The 16,002-nt window shown below is 38.4% G+C and overlaps 2 protein-coding genes across 2 annotated transcripts in view; one reads left to right on the top strand and one right to left on the bottom strand.

The window, feature by feature from the left end:
• LOC139969997 (uncharacterized) overlaps positions 1-16,002 on the bottom strand; it is a 310,518-nt gene that overhangs the window by 114,747 nt on the left and 179,769 nt on the right. The window lies entirely within an intron of this gene.
• Positions 1-16,002, top strand: part of LOC139969971 (uncharacterized) — a 480,181-nt gene that overhangs the window by 377,167 nt on the left and 87,012 nt on the right. Inside the window, exons 5-6 of the mRNA XM_071975453.1 lie at positions 321-438; positions 679-2,174. Of these exons, the coding sequence (XP_071831554.1) occupies positions 414-438; positions 679-2,174 (1,521 nt within the window). The 5' untranslated portion in view covers positions 321-413. The remainder of the gene's footprint in view (positions 1-320; positions 439-678; positions 2,175-16,002) is intronic.

Here is a 16,002-nt window from a genome sequence, read left to right as displayed (position 1 = left end):
TATGTTGAATACAAGAAAAGTTTTCATCTCGGTCTTTAGGTGCCAATGTGAATATTGTGTTGTTAGATGATCTCAATGCTTTTTGCTTATATTGAGGTATGCTGTTCATCATGGTTATACCCTACAGCCTAGTGTGTCACATTCATGTAAGATTATTGATGTACTGTAGCATCATTGAAACCACACTGCAGGTTTGCTGTCTGGTTATTAATAAAACATTGAACCATCCATGTGCAACAACAACACAATGTAGTATACATTTTGAAAGTTAACAGAATAATGTAATTATTTAGATTACCTATTTTTCTCATATTTTTAAGAAAGAAAAACTGATTCACGGAAACGATGGGCAGGAGCTGTTCTGACATGACCCCTTCACGCTTCGTAGACTGTCTGAAGTAAATCACGTGACAATGGAGCTGACTCCTGATCTTCAAGGTAGATGCCTTAATCTTTGACTTTGTCATTTGTGCATCTTTACTTCCTTTTGGTAAAACATGTAGCCCCCCCCCCCCGCTCTGTCGTCTTAATAACAAATAGAACAGTAACAAAACTGTATTATCAGTAACGAATAAACAATTAAGATTTACGTGTTCTCATGTGTGTCACCAATTTATTGTTCGTCAAATTTACTCTTACATGGAACATTTACACATATTGTTTCTGTTTTTTGTTTAGAGAAGAAACAATTTCTGATAGAAGGTCTCAAAAGGACATATAAAGGCCAATATGATGCGATTCAACCCCTACCATATATAAAAGATAGACTTTTTTGTGTGGACAAGGTCTTTGTAGAAGGGGGCGTTGAAGTTTGTCTGGCACCAGAGCTAACGCCAGGCACCAGAGGATCATGGGAGCGTTTGGAATCTTACAAAAGTATTTATACTGACTTTCGGTTTAATTCCAAGAGACGCATTATACAAGGAGAGCCCGGGTATGGTAAGTCAACGTTAACCCTTCAGCTGGCCTACGATTGGTGCAATGGCGTATCGGATTCCCCGATGAACAATGTAGAAATACTAATTCTTCTTCGGTTAAGACAACTTGGAAGTGTAAAGTCTCTCTATAGAGCGATTAAGTCATTTCTTCTCTTCCATGAACCCCGTCTTAGCAAACATGATATTGAAAAGATCATTCACAGTTGCTCGTTCGTCCACATTATTTTGGATGGATATGACGAGTATCCTGGCAGGGACAGCAATGATAATGACGATGTACACAGGATTATCAAGATGGAACTGTTTGCAGACTTTGATGTCAGTTTAACGACAAGATATCTTCCAGAATGTCTTAGAAAAGAAACTAAGGGGGCCAAACTAACAGGGTTCGATGACAAAGCTAGGAATGAGTATATTCGTAAGGCTGTAGTTAGTAACAACGATGAGGCAGTGGAAGAAATAAAACAACGGCTCAATGAAAACTCCATCCTTGCTGATCTTTGCCAGGTGCCTCTCATATTCGTGATGTTTGCCCACATGGCTCATGATCAGAGAGACCTCATGAAGTTCAAGTCTGTCACACAGTTCTTCAAACAAATGATTAGATGTTTTTACGACCATCTGAAACAGAAATATGGCGACAATAGAAGCAACAAGTTATATCTTCATGAAATGGAACATCATGAGCTAGACAAAATAGCTTTCGAAGGATTAAACAAGGAAATCCAACAGTTGTCATGGATTAAGACTAGATTTCGTCAAAGAGTCGGGCAAGAATTATATGACCAGTATATTTCAATTGGCATTTTGGTTGAAGAAGATGAAGTGAACGATGATTCTACTGGAGACAATGTGTTGTTTACAACGATGGTCCGTTTTTATCATAAACTATTCTGTGAATGGTATGCAGCCCACCACCTTGCCACTCTTGTAAAGAACGCACACGATCTCTCTGATATGTTCAGGTTCTTAGATCCATTTGATCTTCAATACCTGTTTCGATTTGCCTGTGGTCTGAATCCCAATGCTGGAAAGAAACTCATCAACCATTTGAAGAGCTTACCAGACGGGGATAAGTTTGCCATCCTCTGTATCCTGGAACAAACTGGTGACGTCAATGACATCATGGATTCGGTGAAAGAGCTCTGCTCGAGTACCGTTGAGATACAGAGAGGCGACAGCGCTCTGCTTCAAAGATCGACGACACAATTGCTGGAGATTGCATCAAAAAATAATGTAAGTTAGCTAATAAATAAACAGCCTTTTACATTTTTTTACCTACACCTAAAGTAGGAACCGTTTACTTTTTCATAATAGTTTTGTTTTCCATTGACTGTCATTGAAAACTTATTATTTCAGCCACTTTAAATCATAAACATTTAGGTTTAAAGAAGAAGGATGCTTTTCCTAGCTAATGAATATACTAGTGTTTGCACGGGTTATCCGGGTACCCGCCCGACGCGATACTACCCGGTTCCTAATTTATTACCCGAATCCCAAGCAAAGTGTGATTTAAAAAAAAAAAATTGTCAAACGGACGGTTAGGCAGATTTCCCATTGACTTAGTGTGGTGTTAGGCTACAATGTGGTCGAAGATAACAGCAATAACGAAGGGGCCCGCTCGACGCAATACTACCCGGTTCCTAATTTATTACCCGAATCATACGCAAAGTGTGATTGTTTAAAAAAAAATTGCAAACCGATGGTTAGGCTGATTTCCCATTGACTTAGTGTGTTGTTAGGCTACCATGTGTTCGAAGATAACAGCAATAACGAAAGCTTTCCATAGATATCTTATAACTGCGTCACAATTTCAGCTAATAAACAGATGGCTAGGCTAGACTACCCCCATTGACTTAATGTGGTATTAGGCAACCATGTGGTCGAACGTAACAGCAATAACGAAAGTATTCCATGGACGTCTTATAACTGCGTCACAACTCCAGCAAATAAACAGATGGTTAGGCTTAGCTAGATTTCTCATTGACTTAGTGTGGTGTTAGGCTACCATGTGGAAGAAATTATTATTTATTCATTCGTTTATTTCAAAGAAGGAAAGGCTGACATGGAATTTTACGCGATGTTTATGAATTATAGACGGGATAACTAAAAAATAGTAATCGCAAGTGGCTTTTTACTAATCGTTTATTCCAAATGCGATCAAATTGCGCGAATCGCGCAATCTCGCGGCTAATGCGAACCCTGGGCCTGCATAATAGATACTAGTAGTATTAAAAACTGTTTAAGCGCTAAACAATTGGATGTTTATATGGTTTGATCCAAAAGACGTGCACGAGCTAGCATAAGCAGCGGCGGCAGTGCGATGTGCAGTGCAGTGCATAATAGATACTAGTAGTATTAAAAACTGTTTAAGAGCTAAACAATTGGATGTTTATATGGTTTGATCCAAAAGACGTGCACGAGCTAGCATAAGCAGCGGCGGCAGTGCGATGTTAGTAGTAATGCTAATTATAATTAAATAATTAATTTATTAACAAGTTAATGAAAGAAACAGAAACAAATAAAAAACTATTGAGGGAGGTTTTATACCTTATCGTACACCTACGTATTTGAACATGAAAACATTGTCAGTAGAGAATATAATGCATTTATTACAGCATCCAATATGTAATTTCTTGAAAATCGTGATACACGAGGGAAAACAAATTTTGTCCGGGTACCCGGATACCCGACGGGTAACGGCCCTCGGGTACCCGGTTCCCGATTTTTGGACCCGTGTAAACACTAGAATATACAGTGGTGTATTGAGGATAATTGCAAAGGATGTCATATATTTAAACCGATCAGAATAATCTCTGCATGTGCCAAATTGCGCTAAAACTCTAATCAAACTGATGATGTTTTGAGAATATTAAACATATGTACTTCAACATAAACACATGTAGTGTTAATGTTTGGAATTTCAGATGCTTCCGTTAAGAATAATTAGCTAGTCTTCCAAGACTTTAAATAAATGTTAAATGCTTCGAATGATTGAATTGAACCTGGAACAACAAGCCATATATGTTGGAGGAAATTGTCTAATCATTTAGGTTACCCCATTAACAAATTAAAATGTAACATCAGTTATCATTAATACCAATACATGGTCGGTAACCGATAATTTACAATGGGGTGATCGAAACAGTCATTTGGCAGTTCTTCTATCAAAATAAAACTGTATAATTGAACTAAAAGGGCCAAAAAAGTACACCAATTAAGAAAGTATAATTTCACACATTGCATGGTAACGCATTCATTAAAATATGTTGTTGATGACGTATTAGTGATGTCACCGATATAGTAATACATCATCATCATTCCTGGTCATCTGACATTACTAATTCAAATTGAAAAAGAATCGTATGTTAATACATGGTATGGTAGCGAGGTGAATGATCGAAGTGTATTCTTTGTAATGAAATATGTAGCCTGTTATCTTCTCAACAGTATTACTAGCAGTATTTAGTATGGTTGATATTTGAGCAAATACTTAGGTACATGTGGAACATTACATCATGCGTATATTATATACAGCTGTCACAGAAGGAGAGAGAGTGCTCCTTTGTATTATTAGGGAGCGGTCACAGAGAGGGCTACATGGTATTAGTAGCCAGCTGTCACAGAGAGAAGTCCCTTATGGAGCTGTCACAAACAGAGCCCCTTAGTATTAATATGAGCTGTCACAAATAGAGCTCCCTGGTATACCCCTGAAGCTGGTATTAATAGTAGATGTCACAAAAAGGGTTCCCTTGTATTAATTGGGCAGACGTCACAAAGGGTGCACGCTGGTATAATTAGGCAGCTGTCACGGAGAGAGGTAATTGGTGTTACACAAAGCCCCCGTCATTATCAATGTTTCGTTTTTGCTGCGTAGAAGTATAGAAGACGCGAATATAGCATTGTACAGGATCAAAGTATTAACAGATAACAATATCAGCTGATCAGTGATATTGTAAAGTGTTTGTTTGTTATGTAAATATCGATTGATATGGTTCTTGAAGGCTAAATAAATACCGTGAATTGTGTGATATAAGTGAGTTTAATTTCACGATTAAACAAAATGTGAAAAACGTTTGAGTTTAACATCAATATTCAGATGTGTATCGCCGTTACAAGTGAAATATGTTAATAATTTCAATCAGTCCCTTCCTTGCTCCCCCCCCCCCCCCACGTAGACAACTTGTCATGCTGTATTGGCTCAGGTGTACTGAGGTGTACCTCTGCAGGTACAAAAGAAATGCTTATATTTCGTATACAGGTTGCATTTGCAGAGACCAAATCTAGGGATATCACTCATTTTTGCGTACTCCTCAATCGTTGCTCCGCTCTTAATTATAATTATGTAATGTTTTATTCTACTAATTGCTGATCCTCAAAGTGCTTGTCTGGTTTCAACATTATTGGTGTCATTGTTGTTGACAATTGTGACATATTAGGTTAAATTTGTGTTTTCCTATAAAGTGGAGGATGGTAACACTGGATTGTTAGAAATACTGTAGCTGACAGAAGGTCCATTATACCATTGTAATCACTACAGAGTGATTATCTATAGGCAGAGTGGTAGCCCGTAGTGGCTTGGTAGTATATATTACACAGTCATAGTTAGTTTCCACAGCTAGCTGCTCTGTAAGTAGGCCTATATGGCGTATATTACTTGTTTTGGATGATGATGAACCAGGGTCAGGAAATCGACTAAGGATATTTTAATACACTGGAAGGTGTTTCATTTGTTCAATGATAGACTAATTCTACATTGTATTTGTTAGATTAATCTGACATTAGGCCTTCGGTGTAAATCACCGTATATTTCGTACAATTTCGCTAACTAGGCAAGGATCATATAGAAATTGAAGTAGGGAGAATGACGTCATGCGACATATACTGAAGCCACCCACCCAACTGGTGGCGCTTTGCTTGTACGGGAAGACAGTACCGGCGCGTAATACCAAAACTACGTCGTTGACATAACTAAAGTGATAAAGTTGACATAATTCATTCAAAATGGTGATATCGTTGTGCCGCATTTGGGTGACAAATATGTGGTATTTCATAGTTTCATAGGTTATTCTTAGGAAGCGATAGTAGAAGCAATAACATAGGAATATAATTACTTTACTTGTGTCGTCTGCTCAGTTGCTGTATTGTTATTCACTGGACCCTGGATATAGTTAGCCTAGGCCCTAGACCGGCCACGGCTGTCCTTTCGGATGCGATATGACTAGAGCCTAATGACAAAAATTGTTTACACCTCATTAACATTAAGACTGGATCTCTAACGGTATATCCACATGCCAGAATAGCGTATACTGTGTGTGGAAAGGGAGTGGGGAGGACGGAGAAATGCTTTTTCACGGCATTTTTCAGGACAACTATGACACTATTTGAGTGGATCACTAAAATAATACAAGCAAGAACAATTTTTGCCATATGTCTCTCAGATACCGAAATTAACACTTTTCAGACATTAAAAGTTGCACAGACACTCTACTTACTCGAGTCATTAGAGGAGATCAAAAAAAGGTGTCAAAGTTGGTTCTTAAATCAGGAGTATAATACATTCTATTCTGGTCGCCATAACATGTCTCTGTTGTTCAAAATACACCTACTCTTTCAAAAAATGGGTAAAATAAAATTCAGTTACAAAGTCGAATGCACAATGCATATGTGAAAGACTTACAAATTATCTGGCTTCTTTCCGAACACTTCAAAGCGCCCTCACTTTTTTCAAGGCTTCACTGCTTAAACAAACGGCGATAAACTGTGTCAGCATTCTTCCTCAGTTCAATTTCTATGACGAGGATACAGTAACGTTAACATGGTGTTCAAGTTGACCAATCAGTGTCCAGGACTGGGTATTCTTTGTGACGTCCGGAACATGCATATATGTTGTTAATGACAACCGTTAATGAGCGTGGTTGTCCGATTAATCTGTGATGGTTTTAGTCATAACTTCTTCGCTTTTATTGCAGGCGCATACTAGCTAGAATTCTGTTCATAAATATAGCCTATCATTGGTCTACTGTACGTTAAAGGACCAAGCGCCGAACTGGCTTATCCGTGACCGAAATAACTTCAAAAGGGTTGCTGTAACAAAGACCCCTCCTTTGAATATCAATTACAACTAACTAAATTTCACCTTCACCGCGCACTACAATGAAACGTATTTGTAAACAGTTTTTCTAGTTATTTGTAGATTTTATCACATATGCAGACTGGCTGTAACATTTACCTTCCTTACACGACATCTTTGTGTGTGGCTTTTGCTGCTTGGGTGTATCAAGTCTGTAACATATGCCGTTTAGATGACCAGAATGAAACTAATCGGTGCTGTTAGCTCCGGAATTATATTTTGTTAGCCTATCTGTTTTAGAAAAGGCCAAATTTATTAGGGAATTTTTGTTTATCTTGATGGCCATTTAAAGCTGCCCTAAAAAATCATCGGGACGCATCTAGAATATGTTCCTCCTTTCACAGTGGGAAAAAAAGCAGCTTCGTTATCCATCTTTTTTAAACCAGATGATTTAATACAGGGGTTCCCTAACTGGGGTGCTTGAGTCCATCCCAGGGGGTTCGTGAGATATCTCTGAAAGTCAAAACTAGATTACTTTTTGTTGAACTAAATTCTGATATATCATATAATTTAGTAAATGTACAAAAATCGTACCTATCGACAAACTCTTTTCTCATACTAAACGCATATATTGCAATAGTAGTGTGATAAATAACTGAATTATGAAACAGAAACAGGCCGCATGACTTTGGTGAAGTTGGTGTACGCATGACAGTACGTCTTGAAGATAGAGAGCTGAACTTTAACTTGATCTTTTACGAAGCACTATGATGCGTATCATAGTATAATAATGAATCAGATCGTGTCTCAAAAAGTTGGGGATTCGTGGACAACTCTGAAATCCACAGGAGGTTTGTGGGGGGATAAAGTTAGGGAAACACTGATTTAATACGCAATGGAACTGAATCATCTTATCTTCAATCTATAAAGATATACAGTATAGTCATATATCGTAATAATGATAATATCAACTAACTATGAAACAATTATACGATGCCATGGGCAAAATTTCTTAAGATCGTAATATTTGTTTGTTTGTTGTGTAAACAGTGACTGTCATACAACGGTAGCAAAGTACGTTATAATTTTAGTTTGTGGTACAGACCAAGTAAATAGCGATAACGGTAGGCGAGCAAGTTCCTAAATAGGAAAGGTAGGTTACAGTATATGGGAAAATATATGTTAATATTAATAACATTTCTTTGTTAAGTAAGTTTATGTTGACGAAAGATAGGTACGAGAATAAGTATATTCATATTAAGAAGCAAAACCGAACAACATTTAAAGAACGGGAAGCCCTGTTATTTGAAAAGTCCCATTTTCTCATGTTCTGATATGTCACTAATGAAACACGTTTCGTTTTTTTTTTTTTTTTTTTTACGGAAATCACTTGTTTATACGACTGAAAACATATATTGCTTTAATAGTGTATCATCAAATTACAATAGATGACACGTTATTGATCTAAATGTTACTGTTAGCTGAACTCTTGGAGCCGAGTTTATCAGTGTCTTCACCAAGCAAATGTTTGTCAAGTCAAGTCACAAGTCTTTCGCTCATGTCAAGCGTATAACAGCAGCTTATATAGTCATTCTAGACGTAAGCCTAATGATAATCAACGACCGATGCTTAACGAGGCATCTTTATCAAGTGTCTCAGGTCCTGTGAATGACGTGTTTCAGTGAGCTCTTGTTACAATGCTATGGAGGCAACTCTTTTCTACAAGAGTAGTCATATACACTGGACAGCAACTGAAGTAATATTGTACCATAATGAAGGGCAGGAGCAGAGGGGTAGCTAGGGGAGGGGATAGGCCCTCAAGTATTTGTCTGCCACCCCCAGTCATATACACTGGGCAGTAACTGAACTTCAGTGTAAAACCGGACCGGGTGTACTTTTACTCTCTCAATACGCAAATATGACGTTAATACAAAATCAAAGATTTACTTACTCTGTACAGAGACTAATCTTGTATCATAATGGAGGGCAGAAGGGTCTATAGGAGAGGGCAATAGGCCCTCAAATATTTGTCTGCCACCCCTTGAAAATTGAAATTATCGAAGCTGGAATAGAGATAAACATTATAGTATGAAACATTATTGCCTAGGTTTCCTTTTTTAATGTTGGTTTTATCTGTACCAGGTGTCAACATCCGCTCCGACTGTTATTACCAAGTACGCAATATAATATCTGAGGGTTGCTCAGAAGGAACATTGATCCCAGAATTTTTTTTTAAACATTCTTGGTCGAATTAACCCTGCTTATACCTCGACTTTTGACTATTATTTTCGAAAACAAAAACGACTTTACATGTTGACATTTTGTGGTTTTATTTCTGATATTTGATTTTTCTTATAGAACAATTTAGACTGATATCGCAACCTTCCACGCTTTATAGAAATCGTAACGTTTGTCATGAAGTTTTCACGATTATCTCGAAATGTCGTCACCAAACGTTTGCTGAAAATATGAATTTCATTAAAAATGGAACATTTGATTACCTCGCATTGTTTGGCTGACAAAGGATCCAGCCGAATGACTCAGTGATGCCTTAAAGTAGCCTACAACCGTAGATGAGTGGACCTGGTGTCCTCGACACTGAGGAATGTCTTGATCTAACAAGTGAACTAAAGGAAGGTGTGATAATGCACCCCCTCCCTCTTCTTCCCTCCAGTCGCCCCTTCCGACTCACACACCTCCCTTTGACACTGCAGGTATTCGGTCTGTCGGTACAACGAATATCACCTTTAATTGTGTTATTATACTAATTCACGTCACAAGAACACTCTGTCTTCAACGCAATCCAATTCCATGATATTAAACTACTGCGTGTGCATGGCTATGCACTGAATGTGAGGAAAGATAGAACAAGCACCGTCTTTAACCATCACGCCCCCATCACCATCCCATCCCTATAGTAATTCCACTACATATGTGACTCCATGTGTGGCTCCATGTAGTGGGTCACGTTTTTCATCGTATATCGAGTGAAATATAGGCTTACTTTTTACTATATGGAAACTGTGTACAACTAGCGCATTGTATGTAAATACTAACAACATCAAACAAACAGACAAGTCGTTCCAGACCCCCCGGGAAGAGGAGGGTTAGTTAACACACTGTTTTCTGAGACATTTGGGAGCAAAACACTGCTTCGTGATAACATGTACCGAGATACCAAACTAATAGGTAGCGTGGTTTAGATTACAATTCTAACAGGTACTTTACATACGGAGTAGTACTACAACATCCTTACTGTAATAGTGTAAGTATAAATGCAATGTACAAACAAAACAACAAAACAACAATAACTTACTCGTTTAAGTTCAGCTGGAGTCAAACAATGTATAATTTTATATATAAAGCATTATTATACAAGTATATTATATGAACAACGGAAAAATGGATGGGAATGAAAAACAAAGAAAAACAAATAAAAAGAGGATTTTAAGTATTAAATAGTAAACAATATAATCAGCAACTCATGAATAATCATCAACCAGATACATACACATGAGAGGGTATAAATACATTTTCAGTGAATTATGGTTTAAATTACCTTGTGCGTAAATGTTCTGTATGTAAAGGCGAACATGAATTATGAATGGTTGGGTATACGTCATGGACAGAAACGAATCATACAGTCTCTGGCCCTATACATCATACAAAGTTCACTAATATATTGGTCACTCAGCCGCTTGAGGAATTCTTTAAAAAAAAGAAAACGTAAATACCTTGATCTGCAGAGTAAAATTTGTTATTAATCAGGAAAAAAGATTCAACCATAGCAGTACCATTTATGTCGAACACCACCAAGAAAACCAATTAAATCCCTTTATAAATCGAGTGATTGCTTCTGAAGGAAGGTCCATTACACCCTAGCAATCCCCCTACCTATAGACTGTTTTTTAAGCTTGCTATTGTAAAGTGATGTGAGAAGTCATTTAAGTTTAAGGTTGGGACGATTGTTTTCTTCAATTTCCAGTCAGCATTTTGACCCATTACATACACAGTAGGCAAATATGACGTCATTCGGTCAGACCACATGATATAGCTTGTATAGGCAAGCAATATACTAACTAAGAAAACCTGTCGTAAACAATTGTCAACAATATAAGTACGGTTCATTATTATTATTATTATAATATATTAAATAACGACAGTTAACGATAACCCTTGTGTATGATATATACTCTACAAACAATATGGCAAGCCAAAGGGGGGGGGGGGAGGGTGGACGACCGCCCATCGCCATTCACGGAATTGTTATGGCGTTCAGCCGGTGAATAATTAGACCACTACTACGGGGTAATCCCTCTCTCTTTTTCAACCTTAAGAAATATTTATTAGCAAAGCCTTGCGCTTAGAACTACTTATATGGATGACATTTATATTCTAAATACGCCTCAAAATGCACCAATTGACGTCTAAACTTTTATTGGGGGTGGGGAGGGTGGTTGGACCCTAGACCCGCTACGTGATAGTTGGCTTGAATGACCACGGGGCATCATCCTCTCATTTATGAAATCTTCGGTTCGCATCTAGTCCTTTTTGGAATGGTTCAGGTTCCTAACTTAATCCATCAATGGGCAAGTTTGAATGTGTCCTCCACTTTTGAAATCCTGCGCACGCACCTGTCTATGACCCCTGCAGAGAGCTGTAGTACATGACTATCGGGACATACAATGTAGTGTCTGTGTTGCTCCATACCTTGCAAGGAACTGCAGTCACGGAATGAAGAGAAAGGGAGCTGTCACTTAGTTCTTCGGTATAACTTGATCTGTCATAATATATTATGAGTGTATGTAATAATTTCAATTAATTAATCTTAATTAGGGAGCTGTTACATATAGAGCTCCCTGCTATAATTAGGGAGCTGTCACTGAGAATAGCTCCCTGCTATAATTAGGGAGCTTACTTTGAGAGAGCTCCCTGGTATAAGTAGGTAGCTGTTACATATAGAACTCCCTGCTATAATTAGGGAGTTGTCACTGAGAAGAGCTCCCTGGTATAATTAGAGAACTTACTTTGAGGGAGCTCCCAGCTTTAATTAGGGAGCTGTCACTGAGATATTTCCCTGCTATACTGGTACATACAGAGCTCTGTACTGTAATTAGACATCCGTCTTCGAGAGAGCACCATGTTATAATTAGGGAGCCCCTCGTTATTACATAGAATTTTCGTGTTTGCATACGTATATGCATACAGGATCAAAGTATCAACAGATAACTATATCAGTGATATAGTAAACTGTTTGTTATGTAAATATCGAGAGACGGAAGGTTAAATAAATAATATGAGTAGTGTGAAATATATTCTGATTTTTATCCCAGTTACAAGTACACATTACAGGACGATTGCATATCTGTTTGCATTGACTTACAGTAAGTGTACTTTACCACTGCAGGTACACACAGGGACGTAGCTAAGGCCTGATTATTGGGGGGGGGGGGTGGGTGTAGTGTCTGAAATTCCAACTGGATGGGTTTTGGAGCAAGAAAATTCCGACTGCTGCCTTGTACAACCCCCCCCCCCCCGCTCCTACCCCGAAACGCGCGCGTAGCGCGAAAGAAAAAATTCGATACGTTTGTACACAGGCCCTCACTTCACAAACTTATTAATCACTCTGGCTAAGCAAGTTAGCAACTGAGTAAAGTTATCTGCTTCTAGGCTGCATAGACTAACTACAAAAGCTATGTTTATGTAACAAAGGGGATTTTTTTTCCAACAAATTATATTCGACGACATAGTGAATTACCCAAAAACACAGTGCTTTTTACTAGCACGCTTAATATTGTTTTCTTGGGGAGGGGGGGGGGCTATTTATCACTCACATGAAAAACTTTCAATTTTGCACTTCATTCCAACTGAGCATTAAGAATGAAGTGAACAATTAAACATTTTGCAGAAAAATGTTGAGTTGACGAGATATGATAAGTTGTCAATGAAACATTTTGCAGAAAAATGTCCAATTGACGAGATAGGCTATGATAAGTAATTTTCAATTAAACATTTTCAGAATTTTTTTTAATTGCTCAGTTGAAGCAACTGAGCAATCCAACATTTTTCTGATAAGATTTTATCTTGTTATCTAAACAATTTACTGAAAAATGTCAACTTATGGGGCAAAGTTTTTCTTATTGATGGCACTTTTAAGCTTCCGTAGATTAACATTGAGTATTTTAATCGTATACCATACAATGTATATCCTGAACTTACCTGAAGCTAGCAAACAGGGTCAACCCAACCAATAGAAAAATTAATACATAAATTAACCGAATTGAAGCTGGCGTTCTATTAGTTCTATTAGAATTTTTTTTTGTCGAGTATTCAAAATCATACGAAGTTTTGTATGGTGGAGTATAAGGATCGTGAGATACAATTTCTCAATGTGACAAGGAAAACGTGGTAAATATCACTGATCAAAGGTCAATTTTGACCGAAAATTTTAGGTCAATCACATATTACAAGAATATGTGAAAATGAGAGTGCGACAGTCGGAAAATTAGAGTGCAACAGTTGGAAAAATTAGAGTGCCACAGTCGGAAATTCCGACTGTGGCACTGAAATTTTCCAACTATCGTCAGTTTTACCAAGGTTGGGCGGGTGAGACACCCCCACCCCCTCTAGCGACGTCCCTGGGTACACAGTGACTCAGAACAGGGCAAAATGACCGAATGTTACACATTCCATGTACGATGCTTACTCAGCGCTAACTTAGGCCTCAAATCTACAAGTCATTCACTTTCTTTGAAATGAGCGTATAAAATGGAGATGGGAGATTTTTTTTGGGGGGGGGGCATGGGTCAGGGACGTAGCCAGGGGGAGCAGGGGAGCGACCACAGTGTCGATTTTTCTTTTTTAAACTGTGGTTTTTTTAGCATGGTATTTTGTCAGTGCTCTTTTGATATTGAATACTCGTCAGCTCTGTTAACTCGATTGTAATCGTAGTAACATTCATGCCTACTGATTCAACTACTTACTTAGTTTGGCAGATGCAATTAGCTAAATTTAGCTTATAGCCTATTACAAGCCTACAGTTGGCCACTGCGTAATAAAATACACATTGCCTACCTAACCGCACCCACCTGAAGTTAGCAGGATATTCTGCTGGCAGGATATTTGGTTGAAGCAGGGTTGCCAGTTTTCCGGATACATTGTCGGTCAAATTGAGACCAAAAAAAAACGCCAAATTTGTATTTAATATATTTTTAGGTAATTGAACTTTTGTGTATGCATACATGGCCGATTACAGCCAAATTGCTTATAACCTAAACATATTTATGCCGGATCAAACATACTGGATTTTGATAGATGCGACCCCTGGCCCCGTATCAGGACACATCTTCACCCTCTCATTGCCGTCCTTATGCCCAAAGAGGGCCCTATTCTCTGGATAGTCGTAATATCAGTATTGTAATAACACTGTCTAATTATAGTCAAATTGCATAGACTGAACATATTTATGCCGGACCAAACATACTGGATTTTCATAGATACGACCTCTGGCTCCCTCACAGAATACACTTTGACCCCCTCATTGCCGTCCGTATCCCCATAAAAGGGCCCTATTCTCTCGATAGTCGTAATATCAGTATAGTACTAAGACTAGTTAATTACAGTCAAATTGCATTAACTGAACATATTTATGCCGGACTAAACATACTGGATTTTCATAGATAATCTCTACGGCCCCGTATCAGGAATGATTTTGACCCCCTCATTGCCGTCCGTATGCCCAAAGAGGGCCCTTTTCTCTCGATAGTCGTAATATCAGTATTGTACTAAGACTGGCTAATTACAGTCAAATTACATAGACTGAAAATATTTATGCCGGACCAAACATACTGGATTTTGATAGATACGACCACTGACTCCCTAACAGAATACATTTTTACCCCCTCATTGCCGTCCGTATGCCCAAAGAGGGCCCTATTCTCTCGATAGTCGTAATAATAGTATTGTACTAAGACTGGCCGATTACAGTCAAATTGCATAACCTAAACATATTTATGCCGGACCAAACGTACTGGATTTTGATAGATGCGACCCCTGGCCCCGTATCAGGACACATCTTCACCCTCTCATTGCCGTCCGTATGCCCAAAGAGGGCCCTATTCTCTGGATAGTCGTAATATCAGTATTGTAATAAGACTGTCTAATTATAGTCAAATGGCATAATCTGAACATATTTATGCCGGACCAAACATACTGGATTTTGATAGATACGACCTCTGGCTCCCTAACAGAATACATTTTGACCCCCTCATTGCCGTCCGTATCCCCATAAAAGGGCCCTATACTCTCGATAGTCGTAATATCAGTATAGTACTAAGACTAGTTAATTACAGTCAAATTGCATTAACTGAACATATTTATGCCGGACTAAACATACTGGATTTTCATAGATAATCTCCACGGCCCCGTATCAGGAAAGATTTTGACCCCCTCATTGCCGTCCGTATGCCCAAAGAGGGCCCTTTTCTCTCGATAGTCGTAATATCAGTATTGTACTAAGACTGGCTAATTACAGTCAAATTACATAGACTGAAAATATTTATTCCGGACCAAACATACTGGATTTTGATAGATACGACCACTGGCTCCCTAACAGAATACATTTTTACCCCCTCATTGCCGTCCGTATGCCCAAAGAGGGCCCTATTCTCTCGATAGTCGTAATATCAGTATTGTACTAAGACTGGCCGATTACAGTCAAATTGCATAACCTTAACATATTTATGCCGGACCAAACGTACTGGATTTTGATAGATGCGAACCCTGGCCCCGTATCAGGACACATCTTCACCCTCTCATTGCCGTCCGTATGCCCAAAGAGGGCCCTATTCTCTGGATAGTCGTAATATCAGTATTGTAATAACACTGTCTAATTATAGTCAAATTGCATAGACTGAACATATTTATGCCGGACCAAACATACTGGAGTTTCATAGATACGACCTCTGGCTCCCTCACAGAATACACTTTGAC

This window comes from Apostichopus japonicus, chromosome 7, assembly GCF_037975245.1.
Source record: "Apostichopus japonicus isolate 1M-3 chromosome 7, ASM3797524v1, whole genome shotgun sequence".
Classification (NCBI taxonomy): Eukaryota; Metazoa; Echinodermata; class Holothuroidea; order Aspidochirotida; family Stichopodidae; genus Apostichopus; species Apostichopus japonicus.
This window is presented reverse-complemented; position numbering and strand designations above follow the sequence as displayed.